The sequence below is a fragment of the Artemia franciscana genome, chromosome 6 (genome assembly GCF_032884065.1).
Source record: "Artemia franciscana chromosome 6, ASM3288406v1, whole genome shotgun sequence".
In the NCBI taxonomy this organism is placed as follows: domain Eukaryota; kingdom Metazoa; phylum Arthropoda; class Branchiopoda; order Anostraca; family Artemiidae; genus Artemia; species Artemia franciscana.
In genome coordinates this window covers 24,082,558-24,099,548 of record NC_088868.1, presented here as the reverse complement: position 1 = coordinate 24,099,548, position 16,991 = coordinate 24,082,558, and the positions used below count along the sequence as shown (strand labels likewise).

Below are 16,991 nucleotides of genomic sequence, written 5' to 3'. Positions count from 1 at the left end.
TATAGTAGCAGTGGCAAATTTTGTCCGGAAGGGTCTTGTTATTCGAAAGTCGATTGTTACATAATTTAGTTTGTTTGTTGTTATATATGTATGTATATGTATGTATACGGCCTGAAAAATGGCTTTAAATACTGTCATTCATTCATTCAACACAAAAAGAAACATTGGCGTGAAGAGTAAGGTATAGAGGAAGGGTTATTCCCCTCATATACGGTTATTCCCCCTCATAATTTCTGTTCTGGGAAAGTACTGACATGTTGCTGATTTGATTAGCCAAAAATAGCCAGTAGCTTATTTTTCTTTAACCTGAGCCCGAGCAATTCCAAATCAAGCTTTTCGTAATATTTGTCCATGTAGTAAATTTTTTTGTATTTTATCCGAAATTCGGAAAAAATAAAATTGTGCAAAATACTCTTTAATTAAAAATTGTATCGTTGAATTTTGCCAAAACTGAAAGTAATTCTTAACAAAAAAAAACTGATCACAAATACGGAAATCGATATATCGATTATCGAACATCGAAATTCAAAATATCGATATATCTTTTAATCAAATTATCGTCTAGTAACACATTGATAAAAACGGCTTAAAACCCTTTATTTGTCCATTTCACTGTAAACAAATATACTTGAAAAAGATAAAGTATTTAATATGATCATAAGATCACGAAGTTCGAGTCTTTACACCGCATTAGCGCACCTACACTCGTGCATATGGAACTAATTGTGCTACAGTGAACAACCCTGCCGCTTCCACAGCTGAATTCTTTTTGTTTGTTTACGTGATCAGCGGTCCGTACCTCCAGACTGGTACGAAATACAAACTGAAAATTTGTCCTGGGTCATAGGAATCCTCAAACGAGACAGAAAAGTTCCAGATAAGTTTGTGAAATTTCCGGTAGTTTTCCAACAATAAAATGAGAACCGTTTTATCCTCGGGCTGGACATGGTTCCATAAGAAAACTATCCTAGCTGGGAAAGTTAACTTTTTCAGAAAAATTTTATGGTGTACCCATGCAGAACATAAAATTGTTCTTTTAACTCTATTATCTCTCTGTTATCGTTCTTTGTTATCTCTTTGAGAAACGGAGAACGAATTCTCGTGTTTCTTCAAGATTTTTTTGGAAATTGTTCTGGGAAAGTCGATCTCAAATGCCAAATTCTTATACTTCGGGTTATTTTCTGAAATTTTTGATTTAATGCCCTTTCGTTTTCATCTGTAAAAAGTACGCAAGATGACATGAACTTTCTCATTTAAAAAATTCTTCGTTTACTCAGAAGCAATATCCCAAATTGTCATGACGCATCTAACTCTTTGATGTCCCAGAGGCAACCTTTTTCTAGACCTGTAATATTTTTTTTCTTTCCAACCAAAATAGACAGACCTAGATCGTCTAAGAACTCGAGCCAATATTGGTTTCCCACAAATTAATTCCTTCTTTGACTTATTCTGTTTTGAATTTTTATTTTGTGAATCCTCTACATAATGTTCAAGTAAAATATCCTAGCATCGAAGCTAAATTTATAAAAATCCAAAAACTTTGAAAACTAAAGCTCCATAAGATCTGTTCGAAATTCGAAGCAAAATTTCCACATCTCATGAATTTTTGAAACATTATATTGTGAATCCTTATTTCAAAACAGAAATTCCTATTTTATGTGAGTTAAAAAAATCGATTTTGTAATGTGTTGCATTTTAAAGCATTTAATGCCATTAAAATTGCAAATGAAGACACGCACTTTTCTATATACAAAAATGAACTATGTGCTAAAAAATAATATATTAGGTTGCCGTCGCACATCAATTTCCTTGACATCTTAGAGGTAACTATTGTTCTAAGCATGGCAGAATTTATTTGTCAATACAGAAAGGCAGATTTTAATTTCAAAGATTCGGAGCTTGCATGGGTTTCCCATAATTAAAATTTTCTGCGACTTTCTATGTCAAAGTTTTGATTCTGCAAATCTTCTCAACTTTGCCTAAGTAAAATATCCTAGCGTCGAAGCTTAGACTAAATTTTTTTTAAATAAAATAACTTTGAAGACTGATATAATTTTTCATTATCGCCTTGTCAACGTAACAAAAATTTTCTGTACTCATAAATTTTTGGGAATAATGCTGGAAATCTTAATTTCTAAACACAAGTTCTGATCTTTTTATTTTCCTTTTTAGAATTTTCTATTTTGATGTTTTTTATATCTTAAACGCTTTATTCCATGAAAAGTAATCAAGAAGACATGCATTCTTCTTTATCAGAATATCAACTTTACACTAAGAAACAATTTCCAAGGTTGTCATCCCGCATTGATTTCCTTGACACCCTTGACGCGACTTTTTCTTCTAGACAAGGTAGTATTTTTTCAAAAGCGTATCCATAGATCTTGATCTGGTATGAACTGGAACTTATATTGGTTTTCCTTAAGAAAATTCGTTCTATGACTTACTTTTTGAAGTTTTAATTTTGTGAACTCCCAATTTGCCTCAGTTTTTCTGAACTTCAAAAATCAAATAATGTTGCATGCTTATAGAATTTTATATTATCTCTAAAATAACCGAAGCAAAAATTTTGCATCTCGTACATTTTTGGGAAATAGTACCGGAAATTTTGATTTCGTAACGAAAGATCCGATTTTCATTTTTTTTAGAATTTAAGATCCTGATATTTATTATATTTAATACGTTTAGTTCCAGTAAAAGCAAAAAAAAAGACACGAACGCTTCTGTATCCGAAAATGAACTGTACACTATGATTTTTTTTTCGCTTTTGATTGTCAGAGTATTATTACGGGTTAATATTCTGAACTTTTCGCCAGATTTCAGGCTTTTGGCTTAAGAATCAAAACTGAATATTCTATTTAAAATTTTTAAGTTGCATAAGGTGATCTGAACGCTGCCTATGATTGTATTCAAAATAATTATTGTATATTTTTTTTCTTTTAACTTGAAATGGTAGTGCAGGATGGTTCTCAAATTGAGCTTTCGAACAGTAATTTCTCACTCTTTAAACTGTTTTACTGATCATTTTGACGTGAGTATTTATTTGATGTGGTGTGGAAAAGGTTTCATTCTGACAACTTGGAAGTACATGATATCCTTTGATTGAGGTCAAAACCCCACTCAACATTCCCTAAAACTTAAAACTTACAACCTTAGCCGTTATTGAGACATTTCAAATCCGCTGTCTTGACCACCTAGATGTATATAGCGTTTTCTGATTTATTTTAACATTCCCAAATAATTCAACTTAATGCTCTTAAGTATTCCTGAAATGTTATAGATTGGCTACTTTGACAACCTGGGTGAACATAGTGTCTTTTGATTTAGTTCTTTATTCTCCTAAAAATTACCTTAAATTTTCAACTTAATACGCGTAGCCGTTCCTGGGTATTTTCATCTTAATACTCTCAGCCATTCCTGAGATATTGCACATCCCATTCTGATAAACTCAACGCGCATTTTATCTTTTGATTTATTATCTCTTGAAATATTCCTATTGACAACCTGGATGCACTTAAACTCTTTGAATTTAGCTCAATAGTAGTAGTAGTTTAGGAATAGTAGCATTAGTCTTATAGTATTAGCAATAGCAAAATTAGTAGTAGCAGTAGTAGTAAGAGAAGTAGTAGCAGCAATAGCAGTGGTAGTAGTAGTAGTATTAGTAGTATAGTATATAATAATAGTAGTAGTAGTAGTAGCAGTCATAATCGTGATCCAACTTGCAGTAGTATTAATTGGAAGTAGTCGCAGTCACAAATTGCCACATATACGGTCACAAGCAATCGCAGGCGCAAGTAGTCGCGATCACAGTTACAAGTAGTCGTCATCAGAAGTAGTTGCAGTCACAGTCACAATTTGTCGCAATCACAAGTAGTAGCAGGCACAGTCATATTTAGTCGCAGTCAAAAGCAGTCATAGTCGCAGTTAGTCGCAGTTGCATTTATTCATAATCAAAAGTTGTAACACTTTCAAGTAGTAGCAGTCTCAAGATAGAAGTCGCAGATGCAAGTAGTTGCAGTCACAAGCAGTCGCAATTAATCACAGTCGACGTTGCAAATGTTCAAAGTTGCCATCATAATTAGTTACAGTCGCGAGTAGCTGTAGCCCTAGTAGCAATTTCCATCTGCAAGTGCCAAATGGCACTAAAAATGGCACTATTGGTGCCATGTCTCAAGTGTAAAAGCTGGGGCTAGTGGGCATCCAGAACTTCTTACAGAGATATTTGATGGCTCATTTGAAAGCTATTGTTCATTTCTTCGAGCTTTTTATCAGTTCTACCATCCGTAAATGTCATATAGCACTAAAAACGGCACTTTTGGTGCCATATCTTAAGCGGAAAAGCTTGGAAGTATAAAACGGTACCATTGTAACAGTTGTCGTCCAAAACCAAAAGCTGGAGATTTACTCACTCCCCTTCCCAGCCTCCTTAGTAGGTCTCATTAGTCCGTTGGGAGAATTCACTATGAACTCTCTAACACGGTCAGCCGACGTTGGGGCTCGCAAAATGATTTTTAAAATATCGAATGTTCTTAAGAGGAAGAAATTTATAGAAGAATAAATAATTGAATCTCAAAATTCCAAATGACTATTCCTTGACGCACCCTCTCCCCTCCTCCGGTTCGCAAAAGTTAAGCTTCGCTAAATATTTTTTAATGCTTTCACTCTTTGTAATAGAAGCTTTTATAAACTCAATGTTTTATAATAGCCAATTACAAATATATTTGCTGAATAAGGTTCAATAACTATGCTTTTGGTGATGGCATTGCTCTCCACAGTCTTGGGACATTGTCTTTGAGATTGAAAGACTATAGTCTTTGATATTGAATTCGATCATCAGCCGCCGTAGTTCAGTTACTAGCGCTTTAGACCTTAAATCAGAAGGGCAAGGGTTCAGTTCCTTAATCAGGCATTTTTATTTCAATTATGGTTTTCTGCCTTATATATGATTATTTTTCAGATAATTCACTATTTTTGTTGATTTTTTTGTGAATATTGAAATGTTCCATACACTGTTTTTGGAAAAAATTACGCCCCGGACCCCAGCCCCTTGCCACTTAGGGGTTCGAGGCGTATAGGCATATGGTTCTGGAACCACTCAAGGTTGAATCGTCAAAGAAGGATTACTTATTTTTATATTTATTTATTCATATTATTTCCTTTTTTTACTATTTAATAGATAGAATAAAATTATTTGTGGTGTATATAGAGAACTCATAGCACTAAGAACAGATTAGCATTTTTTTCTGTCATATTTTTCTGGTTGTCAGGCTATTTTCCAGCTTTCTTGTTTCTTGCTATTCCACACCTGTATGTTTAATGCTTTATGGTATTTAATTAAATAAAAAAAAACTATTTTTTTTAACTGAAAGTAAGGAGCGACATTAAAACTTTAAACGCACAGAAATTACTTCGTATATGAAAGAGGCTGCTTCCTCATCAGTGCCCCGTTCTTTACGCTAAAGTTTGACTCTTTCTCTCAATTCTTCTTTTTAAAACAGTAAAAAACAGTATTAGTTTTAACTAATAAATCAACATTCTTGTTTTTTTATCCTTGGTGTCTGCGTAGACTCACATTTTTATTTAAAGATAAGGTTTCGAAGGCAATATATTTGGAAAAAATTAATGTGGAACATGTTATGAAGTGTAGTGGGCCCCTATTTTTCTCGTTTTCCTTATGTTAAACTAACAAGGATTAAATTGCTTAGAAAATTATCTGCCAAAGTAAAGAGCAAATTTGACCCTTAAAACGAGCTTTTAAACAGTTTTAAAGCTACCTAATAAATTATAGTTTTTTCCAAATTATTGACGGGGGGCAACTGCCCCTCCTCAACGACGTCCCTGCCTGGAGGCATAGTAATTTGATTTTAGGTATATTTGAATAAAATAGATATCTCAAATTTTGATTAGATATCATGGGAGTGATGGTAGCTAAAAAAAAGGCATAGGTCGGGGGCTGGTTGCCCTTCGGTTAATTACTACATTAGAAAGAGCCCTAAAACTTTTAATTTCCAATGAAGTGAGTCCCATTGGCATTTCTTTCCAACTTTCAATTTGTATTTTGTTCACAAACTGAGACCAGACAATATTTACTACTATAATTCTTTTAGTTACACCAATCAGACTAATTTTACTATTATTATAATAAAACAATATCAAAAGAAAATAAATTTATAGCTAGTGTTTGTTATGTTTTTTCGACATTAGGGCTAGTTTCCATTCTTATAAGTTGTCCATACTCTTTGGCCAGTGTTTGCTCTTTTTTCATAAATACCATTATCATTTAGTTGGAATTTATTCTTGAAAAGGGAACAAAAAAAGGAAAAAGGAACCTTGTAGAATGTAGGTCTAGTATTATTGCCCTAAAGTCCTCTTATGCAATTATAATGTATCTTTTCCATTTCCCTGGCTGAATGAAATAACTCACCTCTCTGACTTGATTTTAAATTCAGACCTATACGTTCCCACAAGTCCACAAGCGAGAAAGCTTGTCGAACTTGCACTTGTGTAGTCCTTGGCTTTTAGACTTCTGGGCTCATCATTGATTTCTGAATAAGGTTTAAGCGTTGGAACAGCATTAAAAGCTAGAATTTTTCTCTTGATACTATCTAATATATATCTTTTCTCGAAGTGTATCTGACATATGAATTTGGATTTCCTCAGCTTGTCAAGCGGGGCTCCTAACATTTCTTCGCGGTTCATCAGGCGAAACCAGTCGCGGCACCTAGAAAAAGAAGTACACTGATCTAGTGTAAAAAAACTGAAAAAATTGAAATAAGCAGGGTGCCAATAATTCACCTGATGCAGGTCGGTCTGTTTTTTAATCCTGCCCTCTAATCGACATCAGTTCAAGATAACGTGGTCCATGCACAAAAATTCAACTTTAAGCTAAAAAAATGAAAAAAAATGCAAGTTTTTGTGCGTGTGGTCAATGCACAAAAACTGCTATATAGACAATTATTTTCATCTGAAATTTGACAGAATTTTTCAATTTAATACTCCATTAATTTGTATACAGTACTAAACAGTATCGCATCAATTAAACAGGGGGACTGAGAGGTCAGTTGATCTTTTTTTGGATGGAGAAGAAGGGTGCCTGAAGCTTGAAAGACTGTATTTTACGTACAAATCTCATGAGAGGTCCTTCAGACGACTATGAAGGGTGGAAGGGTTTTACTGCCTAACCTCCCTTGCTTTGAAAGTAAGTCAGCATGTTTGGGTTAAAGCATTTGGGAGTACTGCTACGACATAGAGTAAGGTTGTTTTTTTTTGCAGGAATAGAAGTTTTGCTAGAAGCAAATGTGGTAGTACGGATTTTTCCAACGACTTATCTTTGTAAGAGTATTAAAAGTTGCGGTAGCATAAGACGCAGTATGAGGAGTTGTCACCGGGTTAGTAGCAGTAGTTGTGGCAGGAGTAGTGGAGGTAGCAGCAGTAATAGCTGCACTAGGAGTAGCCGTGGGAGCAATAGGAGTAGTGGCGTTGGTCAGTGGCGAATCCAGGGGGCACGTGCCCCCCTGACGCAGTGGTGGATTTGTGGTTGGGACGGCTTGCTCTGGTTTGGGTTGGGACGAAACCTATTTGTTTTGTAATTGGTTCCTAACAGTTGAGTTTTTAATAAGTTTTTAATTATTAAGACTGTTTCTTTTTGCAAACAAGTTTGAAACAAGGTTTTAGTTACTTTTTGTTGTCTCTGTTAGATTTTACTTATGACGCACACCGCCAAAAAGTATTTAATTAAATTTAGGTTTATCAGGGGAATCTGTCCGTATTACCACAAAAGCCAACTGGGAGGCGAAAAACTTCATTTCGTAATAACAAGGAGTGGCAATTTAAAATCCTAACTTCTTTAGGCTGTCGAAATGACCTTTCAGAATTGTGCTGTCACAACGGGACTGAAAAGCAAAATATTTTATTCTTTTTACTGTCAAAAATCTGTTTTTGAGCCTTGCTATGGCACTGAGGCGAAGAAATTGTTATCATTACTCTTTTTTGGCTGTCTGTTTTGGTTTTTTGGTTTTGCTTTTTTTTGTGAAGCGGGGTGGTTTTTCCAACGTTGTTGTTTTTTTGTTGGGGGGGGGAATATATAATAGAAAGTAGATGTATGAGAATTGCGAAAATTATTAATTTAAGTTTTGGATTTTGGTGAGCAAATGGTGGCCACTTTACTGTCTACTTTTAACTAATTAAAGCTCTGCATTATATGACATATCACCTCCTATTCATCCTAAAACAATAAAATAAAAGCCAAACTCTTTAGAACTTTAATAAAGGCTCGTATAAGTATATACTTAAAACTAAATATATGAGTCGATACACTATTTCAAAGGTCGGAGTAATCATTTAAGAAGAAATGATTTACGAAAAAATTTTATAAAAGAAGGCAAATAATTATGTGTAGTTTTTTTATTTATCTAGCTGGTATAGATGTGTCTCTGAATTCTCAGTTTGAATCAGTGGAATGGCATCGATTATTTTTCAATAATTTACTAATAAAATGTTAATAAAAAATGAAAATTAACACAACTTGAGTTAACCACGGAAAGAGAATCCAATTACAATATTATTTCAATTTTCTTATCACCTCCTCAATACCGACCAGTCAAAAGATATATTTATGTTTTTGAATAGAGGATGCATATATTTGTCCATTAAAATGTCTAACCTGCTATATATATATATATATATATATATATATATATATATATATATATATATATATATATATATACCACTGAGGATTCTTATACTTTTTTTATATATAACATTCAGTCATATTTCCACGATTAGTTGTTTATAAATCAAAATTTATACGGGACAGTTCTCTTACTAAATTCTGATTACTAGCTAAATTACAAAATCTGAGTCAAATTTCAAATTTTTATTTTTGTGCTCAACAGACATATCAAGATTCAAACGTTTGAATTGAATATTTGAAAATCTGAAGGTTAAAAAACATAATTAGAAATCTCCACAGCTTAAAACCCTGAGAATTTAGATCACCAATCTATACCTATCAAATACAAAGATAACAAACACCTAAATATTAGTTTTTTAAGGAGTATTTCGACTCATATACTTAGTTTGAAGCACATACCTACATGCATCTTTATTAGAGTTCATTTTTTTCTGACCATGTTGGTCTTTATTCAAAATATTTTAGGATGAACAGAAGAGGAGATACTAATGAGGAGCCCTAAACTCACAGTACTCACAGGCCTAGCCATTACGAACATTCACCGAAATATTAAGGTAGACATCGACCGTGTAATAAATAGATATGGCGGGAGTGGAAATAGAGAAATAGACTTTTTCTTATAAAATTGTGAATTCTGTAATTTAAGCGAAATATATCGAACTTTAAAAAGCAGAAAGATACGCTACGTTGTTAAGAAAAATAAGATTTTGATTGGTAAATTTTTGGTATTTCGTCAAAGTTGACACTGTTTATTAAGACACTATTAAAAAAAAAAAACAGTGATTAGTTAATGCTTTATTGCCTACGCTTAAAATCCTCGTTTTAAATTTCTTCTATGGATTTCTATCTCTTCGTTCTGTTTTTCTTGTTACACTCCTAAAAGGACTAGTATTTAATTTTTAATATATCTTTTACGAATATACGAGTTGTATCTTTATCCTCATTTCCTACTCTTCATTACTATTATAGTTACTAAACGATGCCACAAAAGTTAGGCGACATGCTAAATGGTTTGACCTATACAAATTGTCACAAAGAGTGCATGACCCCAAAAGCTGGTTCAAGGCCAATTTTTTTTTTACAATAAAAGCTTAACTTACTAGCTATAGTGGTCAGAAGTGCAAAGCCAAAAATATAGTGGTCAGAAGTACAAATGCCGAACATATTAAATGTCATATTTTTTTATAGATGGTGATCAGCTTTTTATTTTTTTTTATTTTGGCGGGGTGGTTTTTATTACTTGGTAATTTTTGTATCAATATTTTTCATACCATTTCAGTTTTCACAGATTTATTAGAACTTTAACCCTCACCAGATTTTGTATTAAAATTATGATCATTTCCACTACCTACCTACGATACATAATTGTCGAGGTTCCCTTTAAATTGCGGGTATTTCTTTGCTCGTAAGTGTATCGAAGCAACCTATTATGTGTCCCCCCCAAGGAAAATCCTGGATCTGTCTCTTGCAGTATTAGTAGTCCTGTTAGGAATTTTTGGGGTAAGAGTAATAATTGGAGTAATAGGTGCTATTGTGGCAGCAGTAGTGGTTGATGTAGTAGAGCTAAAAACATAAATAAAAATAGTCACACACGAAGTTGTAACAACTAAGTTGTATTAGAGGCATCCCTGGTTGGAATAATTGTGGAAGGAGAAGGAGAATTGATAGCCATTGTTGGAATTGTAAAGTTAGGAGTACTACTAGCTATAGTCTTTGTGTAATAGCATTTAAGATTATCGTTGAAGTATTGGTGGCAGTCGTAGTATGAGTAATAACAATCGTGGCAGTTGCCATGGTAGGAGTAGTAGCTAGAAGTTCTAGCATGAACATGGATATTATGACTAGGAGTATTAGTAGTGGTAGCAGAAGTCCTGACACACACACTACAACAATTGATTATAGTAGGCGTATAAGCAGGTATGGTAATAATACCCAAAGCATAAGGAACGGTAGCATGATGCATAGTTGTAGATTTAGTTGTGGAAGGAGTAGTAGAGGCTGCAGCAGCAACAGTAGGACTCAAGCCAGGCATAGTCATTGAAGAGTAGCAGTAATGGTGTCAGCAGTAGTCGTGGATTCAGCGTAGTCGCCCAATTTCAATGACTTACATTTGACCATTTAGCATCATCATCCGGTAAAGGATTGATGAGTGATCCTATGTAGAACGAGACACAACACTTCTATGTAGAGAAAGATAGTCAAGGACACGTGTTGTTCTGTTTTATCTTTAGAGGGAGGGGGGTTCAAGAGAGCAATGGTATCCTAGTTTTGGTTTTCAATTATAACTTATTGTGTTTATTAATAATGCTAAATAAAACCACACTAAATAATTAAAAGCAGTGCACAAATTACAAAAACCTATTTATATCCTCCATTGCTAGCCTGAGAAATCGTCCAAACCTTTCAACACTTACAAACACTCATCTAAAACTATAATTATTAAAAAAAAACTTACCAAAAAATAAGTTTTTAAAAGAAAAGTAAATGCCATATTAAAGTTAGAATAAGAAAAAATAAAAGCTTCCAATAATTCAAACTCAAAACGACCAAAAATTACTATTATAGAATAAAAAAAACGAACAGAAATTAAATAAACAATCATAGAAAAAACATACAATAGGTACTAATATAAATGAATGAATAAATCCGAACTACAGGAAAGCTTAAACTGATATACAAATCAAGCTTTAAGCGAACAAAAACCTTTTACTATTGGAGTATAAATGAAACCCAAAACAAACAGAAATTAAATAAACAATCATAGCGAAAAAACATACAACAGGTACTAATATAATTGTATTAACAAATCTTAAAACGAGTGAAACTTAAATTGAATATGCTAATCAAGCTTAAAACGAACAAAAATCACTACAAATAAGAGTTTGGGTACTGCCTCCTTTCCTAACTGTAAAAGTCTAAAATTTACCGCGTCACTGGCGCTTTACTGAAAACTATCTAGGAAACAGTCTAGGACAGTCTAGGAAAGAAATAATAAGATTAAACTGAATACTTGATATATAGTGATATTAATTGTCGAAAGATCATCAACTCAAGATTTTATTTCACTGTAATTTTTATTTTCATTTTCAATGACGTAACAACTGGAAAAGAAAATATTTGTAATATAATTCGTTTTCAGTGAAGCGCCAATAACGCAGTAGGCTTTTGGCTTTTACAGTCAGGGAATGGGGAAGTAGCCAAACTCTTGTTTGTTGTGAAACTATATGTGTCTTGAACAGTCTAGGAAAGAACAAATAAAACCAAACTGAATGCATGATATATAGTGATATTAATTGTCGAAAGATCATCAACTCATGATTTTATTTCACTGTAATTTTTATTTTCATTTTCAATGTTGTAATAAGTTAAAAACGAAAATATTATTAACTTAATTAATATTTATTTATTCATTTATATTGGTACCTATTGTATGTTTTTTCTAAGGTTGTTTGTTTTAGGTTTCATTAATTCTGTAATAGTAACTTCTTTTACAATTTGAATTACTGTAGGTTTTTTATTTCTTCTGATTTTAAGTCTAATATGGCCTTTACTTTTCTTTGAAAAACTTATTTTTTGGAAAGTTTTTTTAATCAATTTCTTTTCGTTTTTGATTGCCAAAGTTTTAAGTTTTTCGAAATTCCCTATTCCAAAATAATTCTTTACATATTTAAATATATAAATATTTGAATATACATGATGGTATTTCAGGGACGTTGTACATTGTATAAAAGGTTAATACCCTTGGTCATGATCAACCAATCTTGCATATTAAAAATTGACGAAATCAGACAATTTACAATTATTGAATGAAACAAGAAAAAGAAATTCGATTAATATAACAGAGGTGTTGGCAACTGTGATTCTTTGAATAATTTCGTTGTGACTTAAAAGGAGAGGATCACTTGGATTTGACCATTATTCCAACCAAAACTAACCATTATTGGTTAGTTTTATTAGTATATGACACATTATTAGAATATGACCATTATTTGACCAAAACTAATTTATCATTTAGTGCAAAGCAAATATTTTAACCTCGTATGTCTGTTGTATGAGAGAATAACAAAATATTGAACTGATTACCTTTTAGCAATTATTATTACTATATACCGAATATTCAGTTTGATTTGATTAATTCTTTCAAAGACTGTTCAAGACACACATAGATCTTTTTTAATAGTTATAGCGCCTGTGCAATAAAAAATCTTCCAAACTATCTAGTGGTGCTAGACGTATTTCCCCCAAAAAGTCCCCCCGGAAATTTTTTTCAATAAAATCCCCCGCGTCAAATCCCAGCAATGTGAAAAATTCCCTATGCGAATCCCCCCGGAAAAGTCCCGCGGATAAATCCCCCTGAAAAATCCCCCTCGCTCATATGCGTAACTGAGTAGCCACAGAGAAAGCATTACAAACAAAAACAATGAAAAACATGAAATTTTGGTGCATTCTACCATTATTCCAAAGTCGGGTCCTCGAAGGCCAGGGGTCAGCTCCTTCTGTCTCTTTTTTTTTTTTATGCGTTTGTGCTGTTGCATTGGTGATTTCTCTTTTCATGATATGTTTTGGAGCAATACATCGTTAAAAAATTTTTTTGGCGGAGGGAGAGGGTCGGGCCGTGGAGGATCAGGGATCAAATCCCCTAAGTTTTAGAATAAAATATCATTGATAAGTTGTTGTTTGATTTTTTGGGGGGGAGGGGGTGGGTTCATGGAGGACCAAGGGTCAAGTTCCGTAAGTTTTTGAATAAATTATCGTTAATGAATTAGGTTTTTTTTTTGGAGGGAGTCAGACCAAGGAAGGCTAAGATTCAACTCCTATAATCTTTGGAATAAAATATTGTTAACAAGTTGTTTTTTGAGGGGGCAAGGAGGAACAGGGGCCAGCTTCCTTACGTTTCAGGATAAACTATCACTGATAAGTTTCTTGGGGGGACGGGGAAGGGATCGAGTCATGGAGGATGGGACAGGAGTCAGTTCCCTTAAGTTTTGGAATAAAATATCGTAATTAAGTTGTTTTTATTTGTAGGGGGGTCGGGCCAAGGAGGGCGAGGGGTCAGCTCTCATAATTTTTTGAATAAAATATCGTTGATAGTTTTCTTTTGGATGGCTGAGCCACAGAGGGAGGGCCATGAGTCAGCTCCCTTAGGTTTTGGAATAAAATATCATTAATAAGTTTTTATCGATGGTGAGAGGGGGGGTGGCCTTATCTGATGTGTGAACTATTTTAAAAACGCGTTCATAAGAACTTTGTATGCTTTCGGGGCATAACTTACAGCAACCACCACCGGCTTCTTGGGGTATGTGTCGATTCCCGTAGGTACTGTTATTTGATCTTTCAACTTGTTTTTAGCAAACTGGCCATCTTAAAATTTTTATTCGAAGAATTTGGGGAAAAAGGGTGGGAGAGCTAGTTGCCCTCCAATCAATCTTAAAAAGGGCACAAGAACTTCCAATTTCCAATTGAAAAGCCCCCTCCGAAGTTTAAACGACCATATGAAGTGCCTCTGGAAAAGAAAAATAAATAATAAGATATTGAAGCCTTATGGCCTTTACTATGGGCAACGCTATAGCGCTGCATCTGATTAACTACCAAGAGTAAATATGTATGTTTCATTAATATGCTATTTTTGGCATAATGAATCAAGGATTGATGACTTTTTAATTTTAACTGCATTTTAGTTTTAGCAAAAGTTGGCTAATTTTATGATGTTTTTATTTTATTTTTTTTCTACTGATTTCTCATCAACATTTGGTTTGTAATGCCAAATAAAGTTAACTGAAAAAAAAACAGATTTTTCGAAATAGTCAAAGGCCATATCTGGCAAATTTGCTCCACTTTTCCCTCGTACTGAGCCAGATGTGGCCCTAGACTTTGTGCAGAAGTCTGCAGATTATCTGCAAAAAATGTTTGAAGATAATTACATATTCGGGTGTGTAGTAAGGTAGGAATGCTAAGTTTAAAATAAATCAAAATACGGAAAAAATAGGTAACATACCATTTGGTTCCATTATTACAACATTTTGTGATACACCATTTTGGGAATATGAATCAAGTCTTTATGACAAGTAAGCCCATTTTGACCTATCAAATTTTAAAAGGGCTAAGACTATTCAATATCATCAAAAGAATAAACAACATATTTAGTATATAATGCTGTCGTCAGAGTTCTTTCAGCTAAATGGAATAAAATACGTAATACTGGACGCCTTATCAACCTCTATCTAAAAGCAATCATCAATCTGCATTACCCTGCTGAAATTTTGCTTAAGTTGGCCAAATAATCATCCACGTCAATAATCCAAATCAATAAACTATCCAAATAATCATTAAAGTTTATTTACTTAACTGAACAAAAATGTAAGAAAAAGTATGTCCATCACCCTAGCCTACATGCAAATACAGACCTACATACAAAAAAGGAATATAACTGTTTGATATTGGGGTTAAGGTTTAGATTAGGGACTTTTGTTGATCTTGAAAAGAAATACACCTGTTTACACTGTATTTGATGACTTTTTTTTATCTGCAAGTAAGGTGCGACATTAAAACTTAAAACGAATAGAAATTATTCCGTATATGAAACGAGTTGTCCCCTCCTCAACGCCCCGTTCTTTACGCTAAGGTTTTTAATTGTTTTAAAAAGTAGAGTTTTGAAGAAGAGTCAAGCTTTATAAAGAGTGGGGCGCTGAGGAAGGGACAACCCCTTTCATATACGGAATAATTTCTATTTGTTTTAATTTTTAATGTCGCTCCTTACTTGCAGTTAAAAAACTATTTTTTTATTTAATTTCTTAATCTTTTTGGATTAATGCATGTTTTGATTTTGGCTCACCGCACATAAATAATTAAAATAGAATTTGCATATTAATTTTTTTCGGCTAAATGGCTTTCTCATAGTTTTAACCGGACGATTTTGATAAAAAAAAAGGGGTGGGGGGAGGAGGCCTAGTTGCCTTCCAATTTTTGGTTACTTAAAAAGGCAACTAGAACTTTTAATTTTTTTTAGGAACATTTTTATTAGTAATAAATATACGTAACGAACTTCTATATTTGTATATTTCTATTATGTATATGAGGCGGTTCGCCCCCTCGTCAATACCTCCCTCTTTATACTAAAGCTTGAATTTTGTCCCAATTCTTTAAGAATGACCCCCTGAATGACAAAGGCCGTAGAATAAATAGTTGAAATTACTAAAAATACTTTAGTGTAAAGAGCGAGGTATTGTGGAGGAGATGAAACCCTTTATTTACGTAATAATTTCTGTACTTTTTAGGTTTTAATGATGCTCCTTACTGCCAGCTGAAATTTTTTTTTCTCATTTTTTTTTAATAATGCTAGAAAATCCTGCAGCCCCTTCATGGAAATTCTCTTCCCTCATAATAAATTCCTCCATGGACAAATCCCCCCACGTAACTGCCTCCTCCGATCCCCCCCCCCCCCTCAACACGAAAAAGTCCTCCTGGAAACGTCTATAGACTTCCCAATAACCCTTACTAGATATAAACAATGGTCAAAGTTTGTAGCTTGCAGCCCCTCCCCCGGAGACTGTGGGGGATTAAGTCTTCCCTGGCACATACGCAGGGGAGAGGGCCTTCGGGCCCGGCCCACTCTCCCCCCCCCCAAATTTTGTGAAATGTTTAATTTCCCCATGGTTTCTTGGGATGTCTGACAAAAGTAGGACATTTATTAAGAATCTAGATACATGTGTGAAGCCTTTTGGGGGGGGGAGATTTTACAGCATGCAATTATCCGGTCAAGTCACTGCCCAATTATCAACCCATTTTCTGTCTAACTTTTTACCCTCTTTGAAGTAATTAGCAATTGTATTGTTATTTTTTTTTTTTGTAAAGAGAATTTGCTTTCCACAGCAAAATAGAATTATCCTTGATATTAGGGCGTTTATCCCCCCTTTTCAGGATAAAGTACAGCTTTTAATGGATCAATTTTGGAAACTATCATTTTTCATTAAAATCCAAGTTTTTGCAATAGAAGAACTACCCCCCACAGCACCCATATTGCACTGTTAACCCTAACATTTCCCTTTCAGTGGGATATAATAGATTAATCACTGGTTCTAAATCCGCTACAATACTACAGATTAAAGTTGATCTGTATTTTCCAATATACGTACTTTTTGCATTACTAAATAAAAAAAAGTGCTACTTTGTATCTGCTGTTTCGAAGGTTTTGGGCCCCCCCCCCCCGAAAAAAATTCCTGCGTACGTGCCTGAGTCTTCCCGAAAGACATAATTATTAGTTTTTTCGACTATGCTGAATAAAATGGATGTCTCAGAATTT

General features: G+C 33.8%; 1 protein-coding gene across 3 annotated transcripts in view; it reads right to left on the bottom strand.

The window, feature by feature from the left end:
- LOC136028222 (uncharacterized) overlaps nucleotides 1–16,991 on the bottom strand; it is a 208,269-nt gene that overhangs the window by 26,221 nt on the left and 165,057 nt on the right. For all 3 annotated transcript variants that reach the window (XM_065705943.1, XM_065705944.1, XM_065705945.1), the window contains exon 3: nucleotides 6,422–6,718. In XM_065705943.1, coding sequence (XP_065562015.1) covers nucleotides 6,422–6,718 — 297 coding nt within the window. The remainder of the gene's footprint in view (nucleotides 1–6,421; nucleotides 6,719–16,991) is intronic.